This window comes from Blennius ocellaris, assembly GCF_963422515.1.
Source record: "Blennius ocellaris genome assembly, chromosome: 2".
Classification (NCBI taxonomy): Eukaryota; Metazoa; Chordata; class Actinopteri; order Blenniiformes; family Blenniidae; genus Blennius; species Blennius ocellaris.
This window is the reverse complement of record NC_137651.1, coordinates 16,547,432-16,573,256: the sequence shown is the minus strand read 5'-3', so window position 1 is coordinate 16,573,256 and position 25,825 is coordinate 16,547,432. Positions and strand designations below refer to the sequence as shown.

The 25,825-nt window shown below is 42.9% G+C and overlaps 1 protein-coding gene across 13 annotated transcripts in view; it reads right to left on the bottom strand.

Moving 5' to 3' along the window:
- mecom (MDS1 and EVI1 complex locus) overlaps positions 1-25,825 on the bottom strand; it is a 137,073-nt gene that overhangs the window by 10,068 nt on the left and 101,180 nt on the right. Inside the window, exons 1-10 of one of the 13 annotated variants that reach the window (XM_080503320.1) lie at positions 17,290-17,564; positions 15,794-15,928; positions 9,078-9,180; positions 8,877-8,990; positions 8,642-8,753; positions 8,404-8,551; positions 8,118-8,298; positions 4,021-5,410; positions 3,731-3,821; positions 2,290-2,316 (exon numbers count right to left, since the gene is read on the bottom strand). In XM_080503320.1, coding sequence (XP_080359446.1) covers positions 2,290-2,316; positions 3,731-3,821; positions 4,021-5,410; positions 8,118-8,298; positions 8,404-8,551; positions 8,642-8,753; positions 8,877-8,990; positions 9,078-9,126 — 2,112 coding nt within the window. In that variant the 5' untranslated portion in view covers positions 9,127-9,180; positions 15,794-15,928; positions 17,290-17,564. Of the gene's footprint in view, positions 1-2,289; positions 2,317-3,730; positions 3,822-4,020; positions 5,411-8,117; positions 8,299-8,403; positions 8,552-8,641; positions 8,754-8,876; positions 8,991-9,077; positions 9,181-15,793; positions 15,929-17,289; positions 17,565-25,825 lie in introns of those variants that run through there. The other 12 variants (XM_080503318.1, XM_080503324.1, XM_080503325.1 and 9 more) reach the window with 12 other exon arrangements.

The window sequence follows — 25,825 nt, the reverse complement described above, 5'->3', positions numbered from 1 at the left end:
GCACGCACGCACACACACACACACACACACACACACACACACACACACACACGCAGGAGGTTCTCTCTCTCTTTTTTTTAAAGGGGCCACACAAATTTGCATTATTTTGCGTGTATTGAATTTTCAGCCTGTTTCTTATTCTTTTTTCAATAAGGCAACAAATCAGTAGTGATTCAGGTCCTCCACCAGAGCCCTGCTCCGGCTCTGACATTCCATCTCCTGTTTTCACCCCTTGTCACTCTTGGGCGTCACGCCAACCTCGGGGAGAGAGACGGAGGGAGAGAAGTGGGGAAGAAGTATGATGAGGGACGAGACGATGGGGTGTAAAGGAGGAGGACAGCAGATAGAAAAGAAAAGAAAAGAGGGAAAGAAAAGGGAAATTGTGAATAAAATCATGCAAACAAGGAAGAAAAAAGGAGCAAGCAGCCCAGAGAGAGGATCACTGATGTCTGATGGATGGTGGTGGAGTTTGGTGTTGGAAGCGGCTGATTAGGAGTGACGGCCGAGTGTAAAGTTCCTGCCGCAGCCGTCGACGTTCCCACTGAGGGAGGATGTGGAGTGTCAGGTCTGTTTGATTATGAATATGCCAGTGCTACACACCACGAATCAAAGGCAAGGGAGAGACAGAGGGGAGAGTAAAGAGAGTGAAGGAGTGAAGACAAAGGAGGGGAACAGACTGTAAGATATGCAAAGGGTTGTGGGAGAGAGCGAGGTGAAATGCTTTCATATTTCTTTTGAATGTGCCCTCTGTGTTACACTGGGCCTTTTATCAGACACTCCAGCGAATGTTTAGTTTGTCTGCTTTGCTCAATGAGAGCCCATCACTCTTGGGAATATTAGGACCCCAAAAGCTGTCTGCAGTATTGAACCTGTTCAATGAGACGTTTTTAGAGCTGAGACCTACTTCATCTTGGCTCCATCTACTGGGGACTTCACCTCAAAAACTGAATGCCACAGAACTCTATTAAAAGTTGTCTTTGTTTAAATAAAAGTCATTGCTCTTATTATAAAAAAGTATATGAGAGACTAAAAATTATTATTCTTATAAAAAAATTGCTTGCCATGAAAATAGTCACTGCTATATACCTGAGTGAATGTGGATGTTATGATATCAAATTAACATGGATAAAACATTGATTTTCCCCCCCCTAATTAAAACCTATTTCAGCCTAATTTTTACATTAGTCGGCCTAAATGTTCCAAAAGTGATTGAAAGCCTTTAAGTTGTTTTTAAACTAGTCAAAGCCTGTTTTGCAGCTGGTCAGTAAATGATTCACAAATTCAGTCCAACAGATTGGACTGGTAAGCATCAGTCGGCCACAGATTACACTTCAAACGCCTCCTGTCATTGAACTGTTTTTATGGAGGGTGAGTAAGTTTCATTAGGCCACTGTATAACGGCAGTGTGTGTGTGTGTGTGTGTGTGTGTGTGTGTGTGTGTGTGTAACATTCAACTTGAAGAAGAGGATAAATGCCTCCACATTGTGAACTGAAGTGTATTTTTGGAGGTTTTATAGCCCACCTAGTCCTTTATAAAATAAATACCCACAGAACCCCCCTCCCCACACCCACACACAGCCATAGACTCAGACAGAGAATGCACACACGCCTCCTGAAACCCCCTCGTTCTCCCCTGCGGGCAGTGTGCATGCATCTGTAAACGTGCTTGTTGCTGTAGCATCGCTCTGGGACCAGCAGCTGATTGGCCATCTTCAGATGTCAGCGATGCTGTTAGAGCCTTAATTAGCGAGATGCTTTCTCAATTGTTGATCTTTATCGGTAACCAGATGTTTGGAGGGAGGGACTAACCTTCCACTCCCCCTGCCAGGATCCTAAAGAGACTGTTGCCCATTTACTGATATAAAGCAGCCCCCCTCCACACCACCTTCCACTCCTCCCGCCATGCCCATTTGCAACAGCTCTCTTTAAATAAGCAAACATATATTCAGAGTTGTTTGAACGGGCAGGGTGTAGCTCAGCTGGAAATCCCCACATAAACCCCTTCAAGTGCATCAGAGTAAGGAAATATCTTGATGTAACAGTATAAAACCAGAGGCTCAGACACTGGCAATAGAAACAATATAAATACTCAAATGGAATTTAAGATAAGGAAGTTACTTGATAACAAGCCCCGTCAATGCATGTTGATGACAGATTAAAGCCATGCAAATTATTGGGTGATGTCACTTATAAACTGTTATGCAGCCCATGCATTAGCTGGGGAGGGGGGGGGGGGTTCTGTTAAAGGTGCAGACACATGGCAGCACTGTAGGTTAAAGAGGAACTTACCCAAGTTCTCTGATCTGGCAAACGAAACTGAGGGGCGGAAGAGAAGGAAAAGAGAAAGCAGTCAGGACCAGGAAGTGGCGCATGAATCAACAGCTTTTGATTGGACACATATGGCTACAGAGGGGATGATGGGTCTCCGTGCAATTAACTTTGAATGAGCAATGAGCTGCCTATCTGCAGAGTTATGGTGCTGGAATTATAGGACGCTCTAATAGTTTCCAACACTTCCTGGTGCTCAATAAGCTCATTATAGGAGGCTACAAATATAATTCCAGTTTGTAATCAAAACCAGTATTGCCGAGCAGTAAAAATTCTTGCCAGGAAATAAAAAGCTGAATCACTGAAGGCTGAAAAGAAGTTCCAGTCCTTTCAGCTTTGCAGTTTCTTTTTTGATATATTGCTTAAGAATGAGTCAGGTGACTGAAAACAAACCCCCTCAAAAGTATACAGAAGGGGCCCTCGCCTGCTCTGGCTTAGACCTACCCGGGTCTGGTATTTGTGGGAATGATTTGTGTGTCCAGACATCATAAAGTCATAAAGATGGCCTAAGCACTCTGTTAGTGTTTCTACTGATAGGACACCTCATTAAGGCGTGTGGGACGGCCATGTGGCTGCTCCAGGCTGGGCCCATGCAGCAGTCTGGACAGGGGACATAAATCAGACAAATGAAACAGCCTGTAAAAACCAGACCTGAAACGGCCAGAAAAGAGGGAAAAAAATCATAAGCCTGAGAAAGTGGTGTTTTCACTTTCCGACGGACCGTTTTCACCCGCAGGGGAAGATTGAACAAATGAACGTCAACGCAACATGTCATCGACACACATATGCATAGACCTGCTCGCACACGCACATTTAATATGGAGCCTTATCCTGGAAATGCTGGCAAAGAAAACCCAGGGGCAAGAAATCATTTCTTTAAGAGCATATCATTTTTTATAATGTAATCAAAGACACATTATAGGAAGATGTGTCACAATGTGCCCTTTCTTTCTGCCACATCTGTTTTGGATAGCCAACAACTACTGCTTAACAGGCAGTAGCTTTGGGTACAACTGAAACTGCGCACTCATACTCATTGATCCTATTTGGTCAACCAGGTCTCTCCTTCTGAATACAGCATCCTTATAGAAATAATCATATAATGCACTTTTGGCATTACAGAAGTATACACAGGTAGCAAATAGTGAAAGTGGTCTTGCAATCGTTTGATGATGAGAATCAACACAAGCCTAAAAACATTAAATGTATGACTCCGACCAAGAACTATGTCTACTGAGAATGCAGGCACCGCAACCATCTAGGACTTTAAAACTAAAATACAGACTAGTTTGTTGATGAAAATGTAAGTTCCACTAGCGAAAATGTTTCATTTAGTTCTATCCCCTGTCAAGGTGTGTTTGACTCTGAAAATTCCCAGTGGTTAAAAAAAGCTAGTACATACCTGTGGGTGGAAGAGGAAGCCTGGAGCTGGCCGCATGTACTTGTCTTTCAGAGTCTCAAACGGATCGCTCATTCTCCTCTTCTCAACCCTGCTAATAGTAGATTTCTATCAGCTCTTAACGCAGGTGAAACAGCAAATACAAGTACACTTAAACACAGAGAATTTCTAATAACTGTTGTGTGACAGAAATATTTACCATACAGCTTTTCAATTGAAAAACCTTTCCAAAATCTCATATGTTCACAATTTAGTCTAACTGAAGCTAAATGAGCTACTGGGAATAACAATACCTATAGATGGGGTCCATGAAGAAAGGGGTGGGTCTTGCATGTTGTAAAGATGTGTCTGCTTTTGGGATCTCCACCACTCCAATCTCCTCATCATAACTCAAGTTTTTCTTCATTCCCTCCTCTCTTGGGTTACGTCCACGGCCCCTAGACCCCAGGCTAAGATCCAAGGGCTGATCTTGACCAGAATGTAAAACCTCTGGTTTAGAGGGAGAGAATTGAGCTAGTTTTTCATCCTTTCGCTTGGTAGTGAGGTCAAATGGTGACGCTGAAGATTTGCCTTGGGCCTTTTTGCAGTCATCTGCTGGTGACTGTGGTTCACCCTTGAGGCCAGAAGATCTCAAGTCCCTGTCTGGGAAGGGGTAAACTGGAGGAGAGAAAGCTGGGAAGAAGGGCAGCGGAAACATAGAGGGGTAGGGCAGAGACCCAACCTTCTTGTCCTGCAGTCCAGCTAGCCCTGTAGAGCCAAAGTACTTTTCAGCAATGGAGGCAATGGCCTTAATAGAGTCATTCACAGCCCCTGTTACAGCTGTGTGTTCATCCAGTGAGGATGGGATGAGGGAGGGGCCTGGAAAGTCTTTAGCAGCACTGCTGCCCATCAACCGAGGGCTTTGGGGGTCACCTTCATTTGATTTCCTCTTGGGACCTTTGCCATTTTCTCGAGCAGCACCCCTCTCCCTCTCACTGTCCATGTCACTCTCCAGCTCTGAGCCTGATGTGCTCTCCAGGTCACTTCCACTCGGCGTGCTGACATCGTCCAGGTCGCTGCTTTCGGACTGGTCACTCTGCTTGTTCTGCCGCTTGGCAGAGGATGAGGAACCCTGGATGTTCAGCTCTGAGATAGGCATCTGACTTCCAGGCGAGCCACCGTCCTTACGGAGAGCTTTGATGAGCTCTCTGGACTCCTGAGCACCAGGGCTCGGGGGCAGCAGAGGGCTCTTACTCAGCTCTGTGCCAGGGCCAGCAACGGGTGCATGAGCTGGTTGTCTGACTGAGGAGGTGGTGGCAGGAATCAGCGGTGGCCGGTGATAGAGTCCAGACGGGAACAGACCAGGGAAGCTAAACGGAAATGCTGGGGTTGCAGGGAATGTAAGCCCGCTATGGTGACGGCTAGCCCCAAAATAATCAGCCAGGCCAGCACTGCTGTGACCCATAGCCAGAGCTGATTTGTCCAAGCCAACAGTGCCGGGGAGTGGCATGCCCTGGGCAAACAATCCCCCTGCTGTGAAATGGTTCTTCCCTTCACAGAAGCGCCGGTGCTTGTTAAGAGAAGAGGTGGTGCTGAACATTTGCCCACAGTCCTTGCACTTGATCTGTGTGCGGCAGTCAGCATGCATGCGTTTATGGCGGCAAAGATTAGAGAACTGTGTGTAGGATTTGTGGCATACTTCACCTGCAGGGACACAGATAGAAATTAACCGGATCAGTATCCAACATGTTTTGACCCACTGACATGCATATACAAAGACAATTAAATGACATGATTTGGCTTTGCTATCCAATATGCTTTTGTCTGGTTGACAACGCAAAGGAAATACAGATATGCTTGTGTTCCCATCAAAACTGTGACAAAAGTTTTCCAGCAACATGAGAAAGAAAAGGTGTGTCCAGATCCTGGCATTGTGCGGGAATCTGTTTGGCTGATGGTGTGAGTCACTTGCTGCCACTCATCACCTGCACATCAAACCAAATTCCCAGGCATCTCCAGCCCCATTGTCCTCCCAGGGACGCTCCCAGGGAGTCCATAAACAATCACACACAGACACACTTATGGACATGCAGGCACATTCACAAAATATTCACACAGCACAAAGAATTTGAATCACACGAGCACACACACAGACACACAGACACACAGACACACACACACACACACACACACACACACACACACACACACACACACACACACACACACACACACACACACACACACACACACACACACACACACACACACACACACACACACACACACACACACACTACAATGGCTCTATTTTAAGTTTGTGAAGGAAGTGGAGTTGAATGAATCCTATCCTGCAGTCCGGTTCCCAGGGACAGGTCTCACGTCCTCTGCTGCCTCTCTTCCCTCCTAGCCCCTCTGGGCCTCCTCAGCACCCCCTCAACTTGTCCCCATTGCTGGAGCCCTGTCGTCCTGCGCTCAGTGACATTCCCACAGTCAACTCCTGTATGTCTGTGTGTCACTCTGTCTGACCCTGGGAGACATTTAGAGACAACACCTGACCCCTAAACAAAACCTCCCTATCTAACGTTATCTGTCTTTATTATTATTCTGTCAATATTATCTACAACTACAGGATGATTGTAAAAGTACACAAAAGCTTTATTTTGTATTCATCTCTTTCTATTTTTTCTAATTCTAACAAACATCTTAAATGTAGGTAGACATCTTTTGCCCGCTGGAGGATATTTTCTAGATTAGCTGCAAGATTTTCATTTCACAATACAAGCAAACGGTCTGAAGCATCTCTGGATGATTGATTTTGCTAATATTGTTATTAGATCTTCAAAACAAGGATAAGGAAGTGTTTTAGCTCACACTGTGATTACACTACTGCATGCTTTGGATGCCGTCCAGGCACAAGGTGAACAAGAAGCAATTCGAAAAGAGGAAGAGCAGGAACAAATTATTTTGCAAACACATTTCAATAAACAAACCCAGAAAACTTTCAAATGGTAAAGTTCGAGCACATAATGGACATTAATCTGATTAAAAACTCAATAAAACAATACAGTGATCAAAAAAAGAAGAAATTAAATATTTTTTTTCTGGCTTGATGTTGGTGTACACAATGCAGGAAAGACCGCAGTATGAAACATCTGGTTCAAAAAAAAATAAATTATCAGATTTTTAACAATCATTTAAATGGTTTTCTTTCTTTCATCTAACTAGTAAATTAAAGTGTGATATCATATAACACACACGTGCGCGCACACACACACACACACACACACACACACACACACACACACACACACACACACACACACACACACACACACACACACACACACACACACACACACACACACCTAAACACACACGTATCTGACCAACATAGTGATACACACCAAGCACGTATAATAATACGTACAATGCACCCTTATACAGACACATGTGCATGAAGGACAACACAGTAATACTGAAATACAAACACTTCATACACGCAACGATTTCTCCCAGGCAGCCATCATGTCCGAGGCTGTTTTGTCTTATTTTTTAACACAGCCATTAGTTGTTTTTAAACCTGCATATTTTCTGCTGATTACAGCAAATGGACTCCTATTCAAAGGGAGCATGGGGAAGAGGGCTGTACATGTGGTTGCTATTTGTGAGGAATGGTGTATGTGGTGGAGGCAGAAAAGAGAATCGGAGGTTCTCTGTGGGGATGCAGTCCCTCCTGTCTATGGATATGTATTGTGTGTGTGCGTGTGTGTATATATATATATATATATATATATTTTTTTTTTTCTTTCTGTGTGTGTGTGCTGGCGAAGTCGACAAATCGTGTGTAATTGGTGTGCAGAATGTTTTGAATGAGTTCACATGTGTGTATGTGAAAGAAGGAAGGAGAGAAAGGGCAAAGGGTGAAGGTCATACTGCTTTAGGGGAAGGATATCAAATCTCTTATGTGAGGTGGTGAAAGTGTGAAAGGTCAAAATGTGTTTGGGTCTTGCAGGAATGAGTGTTTACTGAAGAGAAGGGACAAAAAGTGTGTTCCTAATCGAGTGCGAACCTGAGAAACAAAAAGGCTGTCAGCTGTAGACCAGGTTGGGTCAGCGTGACAAGCAGTGGGGAGGTTTGAACAGGCGGGATAACATGCTAGTTTGAATGCTGTTGTTACCAAATCAGCAACAGCTCAGTGCAGGCGTTCTGATTTCAAATAAATGGTATTGCCACTCTAAACGCTGCCACTACAAAATATCATGTGGAAATCCTGTGAAGCATTACAAGAGTTATTCTTGAGTAGGAGCTGAGGAAGAATCAAAGATATTTTGGCACAAACATCAAATAGTTACTTTTAAAGGCAAGTCAAAGCATGTTGTTATTATTATAATGTACTGAGGAGACTTACATAGGTAGGGTCTTAGTGACTTACACATGAAGGGCTTGACACTGCTGTGAATGTGCTTATGCTGCTTGAGGCCTGAAGACGTTGCGAACGTCTTGCCACAGTCAGAGCAGGCATGGGCACGTGCCCCAACGTGCTGTGAGCGAATGTGCCTCTGTAGGTTACTGGGGTCTGTGAACACCTGCTGGGGGAGGAAACCACACAGACAGACAGAGTTACCCTCTGCTTCTGAAAATCCTAAGTGGACGAGGAGACGGGAAGGCTCTCCCATCAGAGGTCATCACTTTACCTTTGAGCAGTTTTCACATTCATAGTGCTTGCCACTGTCGTGCGACATCTGATGTCGGATGAGGTTTGATTTCCAGTTGAAGGCCTTGGGACACTGGTCACATTTGTACTCCCTCTCTTCAGAGTGAGACAGAGTGTGGGCCTCCAGGCTGCAGCAAAACAACAATGTCTCATGAAGAATTACTGCTTGAAGACAAAAAAGGTTATGATATAATTGAAAGAGTTTGTTATTCACTTACCTCTGAATATCAGGGAAGACCTGGTCACACTCCTTGCACTCATGCAGCCCATGGGACATATGGAGTGGTCGCAGGTCTTGAGGCTCTTGGGCCTTGAGATCGTTTTCTCCTCCTAGATTCAAGAGAAAAGATATGAGTAATTTACTTCTTTTTTTTCTTATCTTAGTTAATCTGGATATGTCCATTCTTCCCAATCTAAATTTCACCCATTTCAAATCATCAGTCTAATTCAGACCTGGGTTGAGGAAAGAGGAGGGGGGCATTCCACAGGGCTGCTTCTGGTGGTCCAGCAGCTGGTTGCGGGACTCAAAGTGCTGGTCACAATCTTCACAGCGGTACTGCCTCTCCTCTGCAGGATGGAAGGGAGAAACATTTGTACGCTGGGCTTTTAAACTGACACCTATGTGTTTATAGACACGCATGCAGTGATACAGACCATGAATATCAGGAGCCATTGTGTCACATGAATATCCCTCAGCCTTCATGAAAAGTAGCAGCTCCTGACCAGGAAAAATCTCTCTGGTGACTTTGTAGAAAATCTGCAAAAAACACACGCAACATTCAAATGATTTAAACTTTATTGCAGTGCAATTACGTAAAACCCACAAAAATGTATAATTATCTTATCCCACTGTACTGAATTAGTCCTGTAAAGATCTTACAGATGTTATTGTTGTCACTGGACTTTTCCTTTTCCTTTTTTTTTTTGAAACATAGTTCATTTTAAAGTGGACTACCAGACTACAGGTTTTAAAACCCACTCAGGTCATTTGGGGTAGCACTAGGTACTGCAAACACACACACACACACACACGCACACACACGCGCACACACACACACACGCACGCACGCACGCACGCACGCGCGCGCACACACACACACACACACACACACACACACACACACACACACACACACACACACACACACACACACGCACACACACACACACACACACGTGCAGAATCGTGTCGTGACTACCTCCACACACATGGTGGAGACTTAAACACACAAGAATACACACACTCATTAACTTGTAATTAATCATCACGTCTAAAATCCATCTCCATGCATGCAGAATGGAAAACACAAACAATCATTGTGCAGAGTAAATATACAGTCTCATAAATACTGAGCACATGGTAAGGCTGGCAGTGGGAAAAAAAGATGGTAAATGAATGTGTAGAGAGCAAGTTAGTTAGTTGATTTAAAAGTAATGAGGTTGTTTAAAAAACACATTTTGGTAATTGAGCTTTTCGGTGATGGAGGAAGCACTGCCAACAGTTATAAAGTAAAAACACTTGTAGGTGTTTGATGAATACACTGCTTCAGATACTAACATATCAAATCAGTTTCAAATCGCTATTTCACAGCTTTTATTGTCCCCAGTTCACTGATTGTGATAACCATGTCTCTTCTTAACATGTCGCTTGTGTGTTCCCAGGAGCAATGTGGTTTTTAAAGAATCGGCTGAGAGACCCTGGGACGGCCATGCTTCTCATGGACACACAATAGCCTTTCTCTGCGAAACAATCAGACATGGGTTTATTTTTGGAAGGCTTTGGAGATTTAACATATTACCTTCCTCTGTTGTGTCAACATGACAATGATGAGAGAAGAATTTATTAGAAATGCTACTGGAGGAGGGCTCTGCTTCTGGGAAGTCGGGGGTCACGATTACACAAATCATGAAGGCAATTTGTGACTGGAACTGCAGAGCAAGAGCCACCACGGCTCCACAGAGGATTATGATAAATATCTTGTTCACAATAAGGATTGTGAGTTACTCTGTAAACTATTTTATAATTGTTTGTGTCATTGTCCTTACTTCTAGCACATGATGTAATGCTAAATGACACTAGTGAGTCACCGGAGGAAGAGGTCTGGGCGCGGAGCTCACGTCAGTTTGACCTTCTGTTTGCTGGTGATTTGTGCACAATAAATGATTCACTTTTGTGTTGTTGTACGAATGTGTCAATTGAAGTTCAGGCATGAAAAAGAATGTAATAGGCACATAAGGTACAATTTATGATACAAAGACAAATTATTTTGTTGCATTTACAAAGAGAGGGAGATTACAAATTAATCACAAAAATAACATTTTAATATCCTTTAGTGTAATGAGCAAGGCCAAATAAAACTAAAACTATTCAACCATCAACCAACTTTTCCACTGGTTTGTTAAAGAGAAATAACAGCCCAGGACAGAGAGCGTCTTGCCACCATCTCTTTGTTTCAGAAAAAGCAAAATTGTGAGGGGCATGAAAAATTATTTTTCTTTTTTTCTATAACATGTAAGTAAATAGTAAACACAAGTGCACAGAACAAAAAAATGTCATCATTTAGAAACAAAAAGATGATAAATCTGGAGATTAATGTGAATCTGTGGGGAATCCCTTGCAAGACTGATACTGAGTCTGAGAAAAGATGCTCTTAAGAAAAGTATCAGTAAGTGTTGTAAAAGAAAAAAAAAAGCCATTGGATACTATCAAATCCATTTTGTTTATAAAAGTAAGAGCGCTTTTTTTTTTTAAAGCGCAAAAACTGTAGTCATACAATTAGGAAACATCCATCATACTGAGGATCTCAGTGTGACCTTTGACCACTGTACATTAATTTGCCTGGACTCTTTAAATGAAGTGAAGACGTATTTTGGGTTTGGGGAGCAGGAGGGGAATTCCCCCGACAGTCCCACCCCTTCCCCCGAGGGTCGCCGCATATAAACACACAAACAGGGAACAAGGGCAACATACAGTGTTTGGAGCATCCTCCAGCATGTCAGGGGAAATTAACATGCACCAGAAGACCCGCCCCAACTCACCTCCCTCACCCCCGACTATAAGTGTCTTAAGGTAACCAGGGTGTCTGAGTTCACACCTTCAACATTAAGATCGTCCTTCTTCAAGCTTGCCCTGAAGTTATTTTGTCAAGTTATGTTATATTAAGTCAAATGTTTTCAGTCTCATGGTACTTTTTGGAAAGAAAATAGCGATCAATTGCTTTCACATATACTCCAGTACACATCTATTATTTTATTATCTCACATGCAAGTTCACTAAGTTGCTACTTATCTCTCTCTCTCATGAACCCTCTGTCAAAGGTTACAACTACATGGAGATCACAGGCTATAATCGGACAACTTTGTTACCTTGACACCATTAGTCATTAGCAGAGTAAACACAGTCACATTTTTCCGGGGTCACACCCTGGTGGCTGATTACTTGCTCACACAGAACTCACTCGACAGGTATGCCTTACTTTAACGCTGTCTCACCTTTGTGAACAAAAAACCCCCCCAAAAATAATAATGTAAAATATTAAATATGAGAGGAGAAATAGATAGGAAACATTTCCATTGGTTTTTTTTTTTTATTGTTAGGCAAACAAACCCAAAATTAAACATGTCATTAAATGTAGAAAGGCTGACCACCACATTGTTTACTTGCTCAGCAGATGCAAAAGAACAACAGCACATGTCCACATGTATTGCGACCTCCCTGCAGCGATCGGGGTCATGCAACATGTACAGTATATTTGGCAGTCGCCATCACTTGGCTCCTGAACAAAACCATTTCGTGACTTAGATAGCAATAAAGAGTATGAGCACACAATGTGCAGCTGGTTTCAGCAAATTGGATGAATGTGTAAGGAAGCAAGCGCGGCCCTGTGCATGTCAGACCCGGCCAGCTGCAGGGAAACGCTCTCAGAAAAAGGAGGGATAATTTTTCAGTGTCTAATGAGCGAGTGTCGCTCATGACTGGGAGAAAGTGAATTTATTGCTGAAAGGATTTTCGTTTTGTTGAAATAAGTGCCAGGGAATTATGTTTGAAGTAGAAGATAATGATTAAAAATATGGTTTTACAGATTTCATGAATGCAAGGTTTCATTTATTGAGTGAATTATGATCATTCACAACTGGAAATCCATCAATTTGTAGTCTCGATGACTTCCAGTTGCCTCAGGATTTCACCTCCAAGACACCGACACGCTGTATGTGTTTTGCTAAAATGCCCCGAAGCCGCTCCATTCTGCTCAACTGTGAGTGAGAATCAATAGAACCAAGGGGATTAAATCTCATATTCCCCTGCACTGTCTTATGAAAGGCTCTTCGGGGCCTCGTTGGATGATGTTAATTACACTTTTAATCAATTTTCCTTTCAATTGAGTTGGTAGAGAGGAGCTCAGTGGAGGGGTTTTAAAGCACTAATTGCCCTAATTATGTTAACTACAAAACATTCAGGTCATTGAAGGATCTATGCAAAGAGCGCTGGGGCTGCACCGTTCAGTGCATTCCCAAACAAATGAGGGGGCTGAGCGCTGCAGTGTGGCTGGACACTCAAACACCTTCTACATTTCAAAGATATAACAATTAGTGATTGACCTCTTTGTGGCTGGCGGTTAACGAGAATAAAATTAAAATTCAACAATAATCGAGCACTAACAAATAATCATTGCTTATCCTCGTCACCCTTTTTATTTGTGAAGAATTGAATTTAAACTGGTGGGCTGTAGCAAACCGAAGTAATTAAGGATTTCAGTGTGACTCACAAAACGTGACACCTGCCATCTCCTTCCTCACCAGACTTTCCTGTTGCTTTCCACTTCAGTGTCAAATGCAAAGTAATAAAACTGAAAGGTCATAAAAATGAAGGCTGTCTTTGTACAATTTATTGTGAATGCTAAATGTGTGTTTAATCCTGGAATTTAGAAAAAAAATCTACTACAATAGTCTTGTTGAATTTAAACAGCTGGTCATGGAGAGTATAATGCCAATCATCTTTTGTGTTTGTTTGTTTATGAAAAGCTCAAAATATATTTTCTCCCAACAAGCCAAAACATAAATGTCAAATTTGTCACAATTATAAAACTGAAACTATTAAATGTTGCTGATTGGCTTTTCTCATATAATCTTCTGCTATTTACATGTCGTTTATCTAGAATACTTTCATAGACTTCTAACACAGCAGTGCAGATGAGGGAAAAACAATGAGAAGTGCTCCGAACCAGACCTTCTAGTGAGGAAAACGTTTTTAATCTTTTTTAAATCCTCTCACTGCACACTCATTCATTCCACCCTCTTTCCCTCCTTCCTCTGAGATTGGCCATAAAGTTTTATGATAAACAGAACTGGGTCAGAAAAAAGAGGATGGAAGCCAGTTTAGCTCGCACACCAGCAGGACTAAATTGGTGCTTGAAAATGACCAGGACCAAATAAAGACCGACATACCTGGAAATTGCTGCCATTGTATGAGACTGTCTTTCAATAACTCCTACAATAAATCATCTCTGATGACTGCATGCCATGGGAAGATTTATCTAAATTTGTTTCAGAGGGACAATTTAGCAGAACAAGAAATATGTGAGCTCTGGGTAGCTCAGTCAGGCCGTTCTGTGGAAATCTGGTGATGGTACACGTTATGGGCCGAGTGCGTAATATGTGGTTTCAGGCTGAGTTTAGACTCAGCACTTCTCTGTGGCAGTAAAAACCTGTTGGAATCAGGTACTGTGTGTTTCCAGCACAGAATGAGGAGCACAGGGAGTCATCTGAACCACAATGAACAATTCACGATCGCTGCAGAGCGTGCACGCAACGCACACACACACACACACACACACACACACACACACTCACACAAACCAAACTTCATCCAGGCATGCATGTAGACACACAGGCACTTACAGGTGTGTGTGCACACACACTTCAGAGACACAATCAAACCCTTGACACGCTCACAACAGCTCAGCGACATAAACGTCTGCACACACGCGGACACACAAAGCCCTCATAAGCATAAGCGCGCGCACACACACACACGCATGTGGACAGCAGCAACAACTGACAGCGGCTTTACAAGACCACCCCATTTAGTCTATTCATTTTAAGCATACAGACAGGCATTGTGAGACGCTACAGTGTGTTTTCAAAAACACCAATGTTGGCCGGAAGGCTTAAAGACAGCACATTGTGCTGTGTTGTGACAGTGTGTAATACTTAACAATCACCTCATCATAGCCATGTCCGTGACCTGTCGGAGCCTTACACAGCCACCCAGGCAGAACCACAGTGTTGACAGCGAGTCACACCTCGCGTGGAGGGCCGTCCAGGAAAGCTCCCTCTGTCTGTTTGTCTCTCTGTATCTTTTAAAAGTGAGTATAAGTACTTTTGGAGAAGTTCGACTATCCTCTTCCGATCGTTTCTTTTGCTTGGGCCTAAATAAGGATGAGAAGCAACTTCATGTCTGTGGAAGTGGCAGACTGAGTTGTTCATGAAAAAAAGTTTATTTGAAGGTAAAATCAAGTTAAATTTAAGGTGTTTCTGAATAAAAAAAGCTCACATTCTTTTTACACTCTCTTGACAATACTCTGTCTGGATTATGTTTTCTTCTTTTTTTTTAAAGAACTGTCAATGAAAGGTTATCTAGATGGACCACCAGTGAGAGGTGCTGACAAACAAGCAGCTAGATTATGTTTTTTATTCGGGTCAAGCAATGGTATGTTTCACACACGCGTCAAGTCAGAGTTGAGCCTCTTGCCCGCCTGCCTGCCCTGACGGCGTGTTTCTGTGTAGGAGGAGCCCCTGGATTGAAGGATTACTGAGGTGAACAGGCCCCCATGTGTAGAGCACGCACTTCTGTATAGCCAGGTGAGCAGCAAAAGGACTGTGGCATTCCTGGAATATCTAGGAGTTTATATCGCAAGCGTGACTGGGAAGTGTGTGGAACTATCATGTTGGACGGCCGCCTCTGATCCTGCCCTGTGGTCCTCGCACGGCAAGAAACCAGTGCACAACTCCAGAAGGAAAACACACGCAGATAGTGAGGAGTGTCTGTGGTGCAGCGTGGGGCAACGGCAGGGTGGGCCAGCCGCTCGCGGGACTATCTGACTTGGATCGCAATAACACCTCTTCGCACAACAGCACACAGACAGGACAGCCATCGGAGGAAAAGCAGGGAGGACCTCTTTCATTGGAGTTGTGTTAAGAATAAAAAAAAAAAAAAAAAGCAGTTGAGGTTGAAATGATTCATTCTTCCAGACACCAGAGTTAAACCTCTAGCAATTCACATCTTTTTTCATTCTCTTTCTTTTTTGTGTGTGTGTCCTCTTTTGAGGTTGTTTTGCCAGGTGGGCTGTGAGAGCTGTGTCTCAACGTACCTGATCATTTATCTGGCACGCTGTCAGGTTATGCTGCGTAGCCGCAGGGGCAAACTGGATGTGCTTCAGCCAGCTCCCGATATCTGGTCTGCTGGCATCCACGCAGAATTTTACATGGCCTGACCCATCCAAGATCTGTAAGGAGTGAGAGAAAACAAGAGGAGAAGAAAGAGAGAGATCAGACTTTGATCAGTATCAGTCCAGGTTACTGTGTCCAAACACTGCCTAACCACATACCTCCCACTGAGGAATAAGACTCACATGTTGGGAGCAGGTCTGTGGTGCAACACACACACACACACACACACACACACACACACACACACACACACACACACACACACACACACACACACACACACACACACACACACACACACACACACACACACACACACACACACACACACTAAAAGAGTAACTTACATATATGACTGTCACTTATTTTTAATCATCAGTGAATAATAAAACATGTAAAAATATTGATTGTATTTACATAAATGCAGAAGTTATTTTTGTTCCCTGAAGGGAAAAATGATGTAATTTCGATTTCTGCAATAAAAATGTTTGATAGATTATTGTGTTTCATGGTGGTTAGTGACAACAATAAATCAGTAAGAATAAAAGGCCATAAAGTTTAAAAGAAATAAATCAATAAGAAGTGGAGCTTTATTAAACGAAAACTTTAAAACATATATTGCAAAAATAAGTATTGATGTGAGTTCTGTTTTAAAAATGACTAGTTATTCAATGTTGTTGAGGAAGAAAATAAAAAGGGGAGAAAAGAGGAAAAAAAATTAAACTGCAAATAAATAAGATGCTACCACAGGCTGCTTTCGTTTCAGAAAAGGTAGTTTTAACGAATAAATGAAGAAAACTACAACAATAATAACAACAACAACAACAATAATAATAATAATAATAATAATAATAATTTACTATTAGAGTTTATCAAGTTGATCAAATCAACATATTTCCAAAAGTAAACATTCTCAAAACAAATGAATAATACCCGAAAGAGCTGCATATAAAGCAAATGCTGGGATCAGTGAATTCTATTTTAAAAGAAAAAAAAACTAGCGTTCTTCTCAAGCAATCAGAAAAAAAGAAGACATTACTTTGCTTTTAAATGTTATTATTTATTATAGGGGCAGCTGTAAACTTTACTGCGAAACAAATCAATTGCAGGAAACCGCCAGTGATAAGAATTATGAAGACAAGCCGATTGTTTGGATGCAAAACGGAGTCTCTTTCAGGGTCACAAATCTGTCTTTCTGCCTTTGTATAACGCGCCACTGAATAAATATTTAGCTTACATAAAGCCCTTTGTCTGGGATCACAGTGGCTGTGTAAGGAAAAATATCCTTTTTAATAATTTAACCGTCTGAGTTCATAATAATTTTTGAACAGTACATGCTAGTTTAACCTTCTGTGCTAAATGTAAATTGTTTTACGTTAATGTTTGTTCCCTCTATATAAAGACGAATTATTCTTACCGTTAAAAGTTGTTCTCACTGAGCGTAAAAACCTCTTGGGATAGCGAGCGCTCAAGAAAAAGCAGACGCAAACTCCGGTTTAAAAAAGAAAAAAAAGTTATAGACCAGCACTCGATTGAAACAAAATTAACAAACTAAAAACGTTTTCGTTGCGAGGCGTCCTCGGGCTCTCCGGGCATGGTGAAGCGCGCAGCGTGCTGAGGGTCGGTCGGAGTTTCCTCGGGTCTCCGCGCCGCGGGACGAGCCGACTGGTGGTCGGTGCGCTCTCACTTCACTGTCTCCGCTCGGACGGTGAGAGGAAATCTCTCCCCCCCCCCCCCCACCCACCCACCTCTCTCAATGTTATTGTCTCTCCGAGACACACGTTTCTCCTCTCACTGTCCAACAGACACCGCGGGTCGGAACTGAATCCCCTCCGGTACATCAAGTCGCCCCTAACTTTTCTCTGTGCGCGCGCTTCGTTTGGCTCGTCCGCGCCTCTCTTGTCACCCCTCCTGTCCTGACGCACCCAGGTGTCCTGTGGTAGCCATTCAACTTTTCATTTTTCCTCCCCCCCCCCCCCCCCACCCCCCTGCGCAACTCTCTCCTCAGCCAGTCGGGATGTGCCGTCTAAATGATAGCGGACAGATTCAGGGGGGGTCGATTTCTGGCATCGCCCCCCTCCAGATCCTCTGTATTTTGCGCCTGGTGGACAGCCCTCTGTGTTGTTTCTCATTCACGCATTGTCTCGTAAAGAAGTGCGGTTTCATCCCCGCCACCGCACCGCCGCTCACAAAGTCGGGATCGTCTCGGGGGGGCCCCCCGGTCCCCGGTCGGAAGAGACTTCTCTCCGCAGTAAATTTTAAAGTGACAGGGGCCCGGGGTTGGAGAGGGTGAGCGGGGTCAGGGAGAGGTCGTGATGGGGCTTCTGAAGGGATGAACTAAACACGCGGGGCAGGCGCACTTTAATGAAGTAACAGACGCGTCAAAGCGGCGCGTTATGATCCACGTGTTCGCAAACTTTTTTCTTACCACACTGCGCGCCAGCGGGAACGTGTTTTACTACCCTCTGTCCAACTTGATCCTAACTTGAAACCACGCGCATTTTCTTTTACCTAATTGTTTAATATCCACCTTCACTTTTGATTCATGATAAAGTTGCAAGAACGGCAAACTACCAGCACAAAAGGGAAGAAATATAATGAAATCTGTATGCACACTAATTGTTTTCGCGTTAGGGGAGTAATGTAACAGCCAGACTTAAGTGTTATGCTTTAAAGACCTCCAGGAAACTCCGCATGGACCATTGCAAGCCCTCCACTCACTTTCGGAGGCATTGACCTAATCACCTGCCTTTCTCTGCATTGAACAGAAACTCTCAACTAGATCTCACCGTGTGCGCAAAAACAAAATACAGTGCGCAACTTCTAAGAATAAATAAATGATTTTTTTTTCCAAAAGACGTTTTGATAAAGCAAATTTCTTATTCAAAGAATAAACGAAAATACCTGAAATTGTTCAAATAAATATCCAAATGAAGAGTGTTTATTGTCCTCAGCTTCTGTGCACCTGCTGCGCAACCATCCCATAGAAGACACACTATGGGACATTTCTGTCTTTCTTTCTTTTTTTTTTTTATTTATCGAGTGTTTCATTTACATTTTCAAACATTTAACGCAAAAGCCGATAGTGCGTGTGAACGCACAAGGGTATAGGATAATAAAGAGACGTCCTTGTTGTCAATGAGCGCAGTTTATTAGGCAGCTTATAAAGCCGGAGAGGACAGGGCTCCGGCTGATGAGAGCGGATGATGATGGATAACTCCTCACACTGGTGACATTGACCTTCCATCCCAGATAATGCCCATTGTTTAACGAAATCGCGGAGCAAATGTGCAGGAAGGACAGGAAAAATCATGTGTAAATAAGGCAGGACCCCGCCACCGATTCCCATCGTCTCGCGCTCCTTGAGAACCGAGAAGAGACCCCGGACCGCTCGGTCATTGATTTCCTGCCTCTCCTCGACTTGTCCATTGTTGGAACCCTTTTTAATTTAGCCATAAATTGGGAAAGCTCAAGTCGAATGAGCTGTTCTATTTTCTTCCTGTCAGGATGAGGGATTTGTTTTATGATGCATTGTGTATTAAATACAAGTAATCTGGGAAAGTGATTGCTTCATGGCCTCTCCGGGTCTGATCGAGGATCCTTATAGAGGGAGAGTGGTGTGAAGGCTTTTCTCAAAAGAGGGAAACTCGAGAAAAAGAGGACAAACATACGGGGATCTGTGGTGTAATCGGGGGTAAATTGGGGCAACTGTGGCTGGACCCCCTCCTTTTAGTCAGGGCCACAGGAAGCAATGCTGCACTCCTTTCCCCTGTCAGGAGATGGCGTACTCAACTGAAATTAACTTTTTTTGAAAAGATGGAAATAGCTCACTTGAAGACATTAATAAAATATCACTTTAATTTTATTCGTTTTTTTTATCCAAGTGGTCACTATTTCAAATAATCAGTTCTATTTATTATTAGTAATTATTGATTTAGATTGTTTCATTCAGAACAAAAGTGACAAGAATCAATACAGAATGTGATCAATATCACAAGTCTATATATGCCTGGGAAATTATTATAAGAGACACTATTTCATCTACAAAATATTAATAAAACTGTTTGTATCGTGCATCACTGAGCACAGGAGAAAAATAAATTGAATTCCAGCATAAAACCGACATACAATATCAGAAATTGTATTACATTTTTTCAAGGATCACGTGTTGGCCTTCATTCCCATCTCTCTCATTTCACGTCGAAAGCAGAGTAACATGCACATCATTTTGGAAATCTATCAGTCTGCTTTCTGACTTATTTTACGATCGGAGTCATTTCTCTATCCACCGTGTGAATTGCAGCACAAAACATGAACATGAAGGCATCAAATTGCTGGATGGCTCATGAAAAGATTCAGTTGTATGTGCTTGAATATGTAATCACCTGAACGAGCGGCCATAAAGCTCCCTAATAGTGGGGGAAAGGAGCGACGGGGGCGAATTTCAAACGCTTGTTAATTTATTAAACCTCGGAATGATTTGAAAAAGCGCAGCTTTAATTTATATTTGTTTGAGCAATAAACACTATTCTGATGTGCTTAGATTAAACTGCTTGGTTTTATCTGACTTATGCCAAGCCTTTGTCATAATGATTGTGACATACGAAACAGCCGTGTGGAAAAGCTGTTTATCAACAAATTACAAACAAAACACATCCAGGCTTCAGGGTACGTTAGTTCCGACTATATCGTGCAACACAGCATTTCATACTTATTTAGAGGGACTCAAACGTGCAGCATCCGGATAATGTAAGAGCTGACGCTTTTTAAAGGGCTGTGAAATTCTTGAAAGGATCAATTGCTCAAATGGGCTGCATGCTTTATTTTGCTTGCGGCTTTCTTGTTTGTTTAAAGGGTTCAGTCACGAAAAAAGCAATTCATACATGAACGTAGAGATTTTTTTTTGTGTGTGTGTGTGTGTGATCAAATAACTTCGTATTTGTGCTTGATCTGAGGAGATATCTAACACGGGCCCGGAATAACTTTGCAGCAGCCTTTTGTGCAGCTCAATCCCGGGCCGTGAAGAGTCAGATGGGACGGGCTGGAGAAGAGGGGGGGGGATTCCCGTGTGGGTTGCAAACTGACTCCATGAGCCAGGCATGGAGCTGCAGAGAGCTGCAGAGAAACTGCACCACCACCTCCACCGCCGCCGCTGCCGCTGTTGCTGCTGCTGCTGGGGCCACATGGAAACACTGGGAAGGCCTGTGTGGGTGCATTCCAGCACATCCTCCAGGAGAGCGGAAAGAAAAAAAAACGAGAGTAGAGAAAGAAAATATCGCAGCCAAATCCACATGAAATAGTTCCACTATTCATGGGGAGACCTCCTATTGACATCGGCGAAAGGCAGCATTAAGTCTCTCATCATGACTCCCCCACCGCGCACATTTTATTTTGCTTGAATTTGGAGCGACCCAATCAAGTGGATAACAACTCATTAAAACCTCCAACTTGCCCCTTTTCCTTAAAAAAAAAAAAAACTCTCATTAATGCATCTCTGAAACGCACAGCACAATACTGTATGGAACCTTCGCGTTAAACGACAAAACTCTGTGTCCAATGTATCCCAATTACCATTAAAACACGGCAGAGGAAATGAAAGGGGAAAATGTAAATACAAAATTTCCTTGGGTATGGAAGTGGGCCCGTTGTGAGCCGCGTGTTAATCTCCACCTCAGTAATTTGGTTCTGCGGGAGAAGACAGAAGCCTTGCTGCTGTGCCCTGCACTTCATAAATCACTGCTTTATGTGGACAAGGTCAGCACCCCCCCCCCTCCCCTAGTCCCCCCCACATCCCTGCCCCTCCACTGGCCCCTCCCGGACCCTCCGCCATGTTTACCCGGCCGCCCGGGGGCTCTCAGGACCAGACCAGCTCACTTCTAATTACTTTGGATTATTTTCATTTGCCGGGGGTCAGCCAGGCATTCCGGCAGAGAGAGAGCGAGAGAGAGAGAGAGAGGGGGGGGGGGGGGGGGGGGGGGGGATTTCATGACAATTTCTGCAACCTTTAAGAGACAAACCCAGGGTGTTTGCTGGATTAGCACACAATGATTTTGTCCTGGCACGGTCTGTTCCTCTTTTTTGACAGCTTCAGACAAAAAACTACTTATCTTCTTAGAGTGGGGGCTTGTTCCAGTGGTGTGAAATAATTCTATTTGCATCTATAAAGAAGACGTTGCATCCCATTTAAAGAGACAGACATCAATACATGGACAGAACATGAGGTTTGATTGAGTGGATTCATGAGTCTATGTGAATTATCCCACTGGATCTGGTAAAAAAAAAAAAAGTATACAAGCTATACAATTTGTAATCAAAGATGCATCATAATATTAAACAAAGTTTAAGGCAGAGATTATCTATTAAAACATGCACATATGATCATATCTGATTAAAATAAATGTGATATTAATTGGCTCCACTCTTCTTGTGCTTGTGCTTATATCTACACGGATGACAACATGTCCCCAAATGCTGAAGCATGAACTAAACATCAAGAGTTAGCTATTTATAACAAGTTGGGGAAAAATTAAGATAAGACAAGATAATTTGCTCCAGGAAGCCAAATGTATTCTGCTGGAATGAGGCTGCAGCAGGCCGGGGGTCTTCGAGAGAGGGGTGTGGGGTGGCAGCAGTGTACTCAGGTAGTAGTAAAGGCATTGGAAATCACAGACACTTCTTCCAAAGAGCCTCAGCATAATGGGCCACACTGTATGTGGGCTATTGGGTGCGATAAAGCTGTGTGAGAGTCAGAGGTCACGTTTTTGAAGCATAAATTCAGCGGGCACACAGCTCCTATGCACATGGGACAGACTGGAAACTTAAACAACTCATTCCACCCCACTCGAGCTGGGCATGGAGCGAGAAGGGGGTGGGGTTGGTGGGTAGAGTAGGAGGGGTTGGGGGGGGGGTGAAGTAATTAGAGCATGTTGCCTTTTGCCGCAGGGAGAACAAATTGGCTCTAAAACGCTCATAGATATCATCTTTAAAAGACCTTTTTATGTACGAGAGGTAAAGTGGTATAGGGAACTGAACACGGCACTTCAGATGTTCAAGTGTCACACATTCATTACATTTATTGAGCCCTCCTCTCACGTTTAAAGTCGGGACTGCAATAATACCGAGGCAATCTGCTTTCCATACACCGTGTCTAATTGGAAGGCTAATATTTTAATGTAGGAGGATATCAGAGTGAATACCCTGCCGTGTCAGTTAAACACATCAGCACCGCCACCACAGAGAAAACTGGATTGAAAAAGGAAACGCTTATTGAATAAAAACATTTGAGAAAAAAGGGGAGATACATGATAGCAATATTATGTTAATTTGATCCCTTTTACAAGCAAAAAACAACTGAAAACTTGTTAATATATCCTGAAAATGTCAGAAAATAACCCCCGATCTCTCTGAGATAAACTGACCCCACTGTGTATTTGCTTTTATGGGGTGTTTCCTTTTTCACAGTGAAGAAAAAGGCTTGTATTGTTCAGCTGTGAAAGAAAACAGAGAAACACGAGTGGTACTAATGGCCATTTTTATATTCTAAATTTACAAGTGGTCAAAACTGCAATGTGAGAAAGTGAGAAAATGTTCTTGTGTAAGCAGACTGTGAATGTGTGTTCAGTGTGCAAGTCATGGCATACACAGAAACCCCTGCAGCAGGCATGCATGCGCGCACGCAAGAACACACGCACGCAGGAAGGCGCACATGCACAAATCTGTCATCCATTGCAGGTCAGTAAAGTGTATGTGGACCTGATCAAAGTCAGAATTAACTCGGAAAACAACAAATCAGCAGCAACAGCCCTAAAATGAAGGAAAGCTGAGCAGCTCACACATTACACAGGGACGCGAAGTGGCTCCCATTAAAGGCTTCGCTGGCTTTCAGTAGCATCAAAGAGGCCCCTGAGTTCGACTGGGATTATATTTAACCCGAGAGCATGTTGCAGTGCTGAGTACAGGGCACATGCCGACACTGCTGCCAGTAAAGCATGCTGCTGGCATCGCTCTCATCCAGAGTTGTCATTAAAATGTGGCCTAGGCACAATTTCCTACCCGAACACACACACGGAATAACGTACGGACACATATGAAACACATAAACACTCTAAAAAAACACCACAAATGAAAATAAATGTTATTGCGACCATTCCACGATGAACTGATAACAATGTAAATATATATTTTAAAATGTTACTACATGAGTCATGATTTAACATAATATCGATTTTTTTTCCTTATTTGAGTAAAAGTGGAGATACTTCATATTAAACAGACTCTGGAAGAGGAAGTGCTATTTCCACTCCTTTACTCAGTTAAAGTATGAAAGTAGAGGTTCAGTACAGAAGAAAAGTGTAAAAAGGAGAATTTTACATTCTTAAGTGAGATTCGCTTTTTTTTGGTCAACTCAAGATCAGTCAAGTTAAAATTCCTGTTATACTGCTATATTTAAAAGGTTTATTTCGTCATATTGCCACAATAATCCAGCGAGGAGGGCAAAAAGTATAATTCTAATTCTAATTATAAATAAGGTTTTTTTATGTTAAACAATACAATTGATGTAAAGAGTATGGATGAAACTGTGATGAAACTACATGTGCCACAGAATACTCAAGTGGAAGTATAAAATGCATCATTACAAAATGATTTAGCAGTATACAATAAAATAAAATTCAAATGAACATTAAATCAGTTTGAATTAATGTTTAGACAGTGTGAATCACAAGATGTTTGTCTATGTTGGTGCTGCATAGTAATGTATTCTCTGTTACTCAAAGTCCTTATCTCTGTGGTTGGCTTTACCGTATTTTGCTGTATCATGTAGTCATCACAGAGGAAAGAGTAGAAAGTTCATATAATAGTGTTCATCTGAAGAGAGTAAACATAATGAAATGTGAAAAGTACATTCATAAAATACTTTGTTGCTTGCCCATTTTGTTTATGATTGCACACACAGTCTTGTATATCATGTAGATGCAAAGGCAAAAGTTCTCTCAGTGTGTGAAAGTCGGTTAAAGTCTTCGTCCTGAGATAATGCAATCATCCCCTGTGCCTTTCAGTAGTCAGACTTGATATGAGCCATCAGACATGTTCGTCGATACTCCCCAGGTTTATTCAATTCCAAACCAATCATTCTAGTGTCATACACTTTTGGGTTAATATTCGAACCGTGAGGCCCAGCACTAGGTGAAGATAAATCAGCTTTTATGATGGGTTGTTATGGTTTTTATGGCACTGGGGTTGTGAGGGACTGATTTGGGGATCAATCACTTGCAGGTGTCTGCCGGGGGCCGGGGTGCTGCAAGGATCGATTGAGGATCTAGAGCTGTGATGATGGAATAGAGGTGTATTTGTATTTGTGTGTATTGGAGATGGGGTGCAGTTGCTGTGTATGAGTATTAGTTTGTGAAGGCGGGAGAAAGACAAAGTGATGAAGGTGGGTGTGTGTGTGTTTGAGTGTGTGTGTGTGTGTGTGTGTGTGTGTGTGTGTGTGTGTGTGTGTGTGTGTGTGTGTGTGTGTGTGTGTGTGTGTGTGTGTGTGTGTGTGTGTGTGCCTCAGAGACATTGAGGAGATATATCTGGACTGCAGCAGTGATGAAGGGCTGCTGGACTATGACTAGGCCATCTAGGGTCTTATCAGAGCCCCCCCCCCCACACACACACACAATCCCTTCAACTCTCCCTCTCTCTCTCTCCCTCTCAATCCACTTCTTTATCTCGGTGGCACTTTGGAAAATCTCATTGTCACACAACATTTAACAAAGACGAAAGTCTGAGGCAGGCAGCTGGAGATGACTGGTCTGACAGCTAGTGTGCAGAATATCCCTCAAACAACATCCTTCACTCATGTCTTGCGTGTTTTCCCTTGGGAGAGGCCGCCGGCCATGTGAGCAAAAACCCCACCAAGACACACAAACAAGTGTGTGTATCTATGTGCGCAGATGGCATGGGCACCC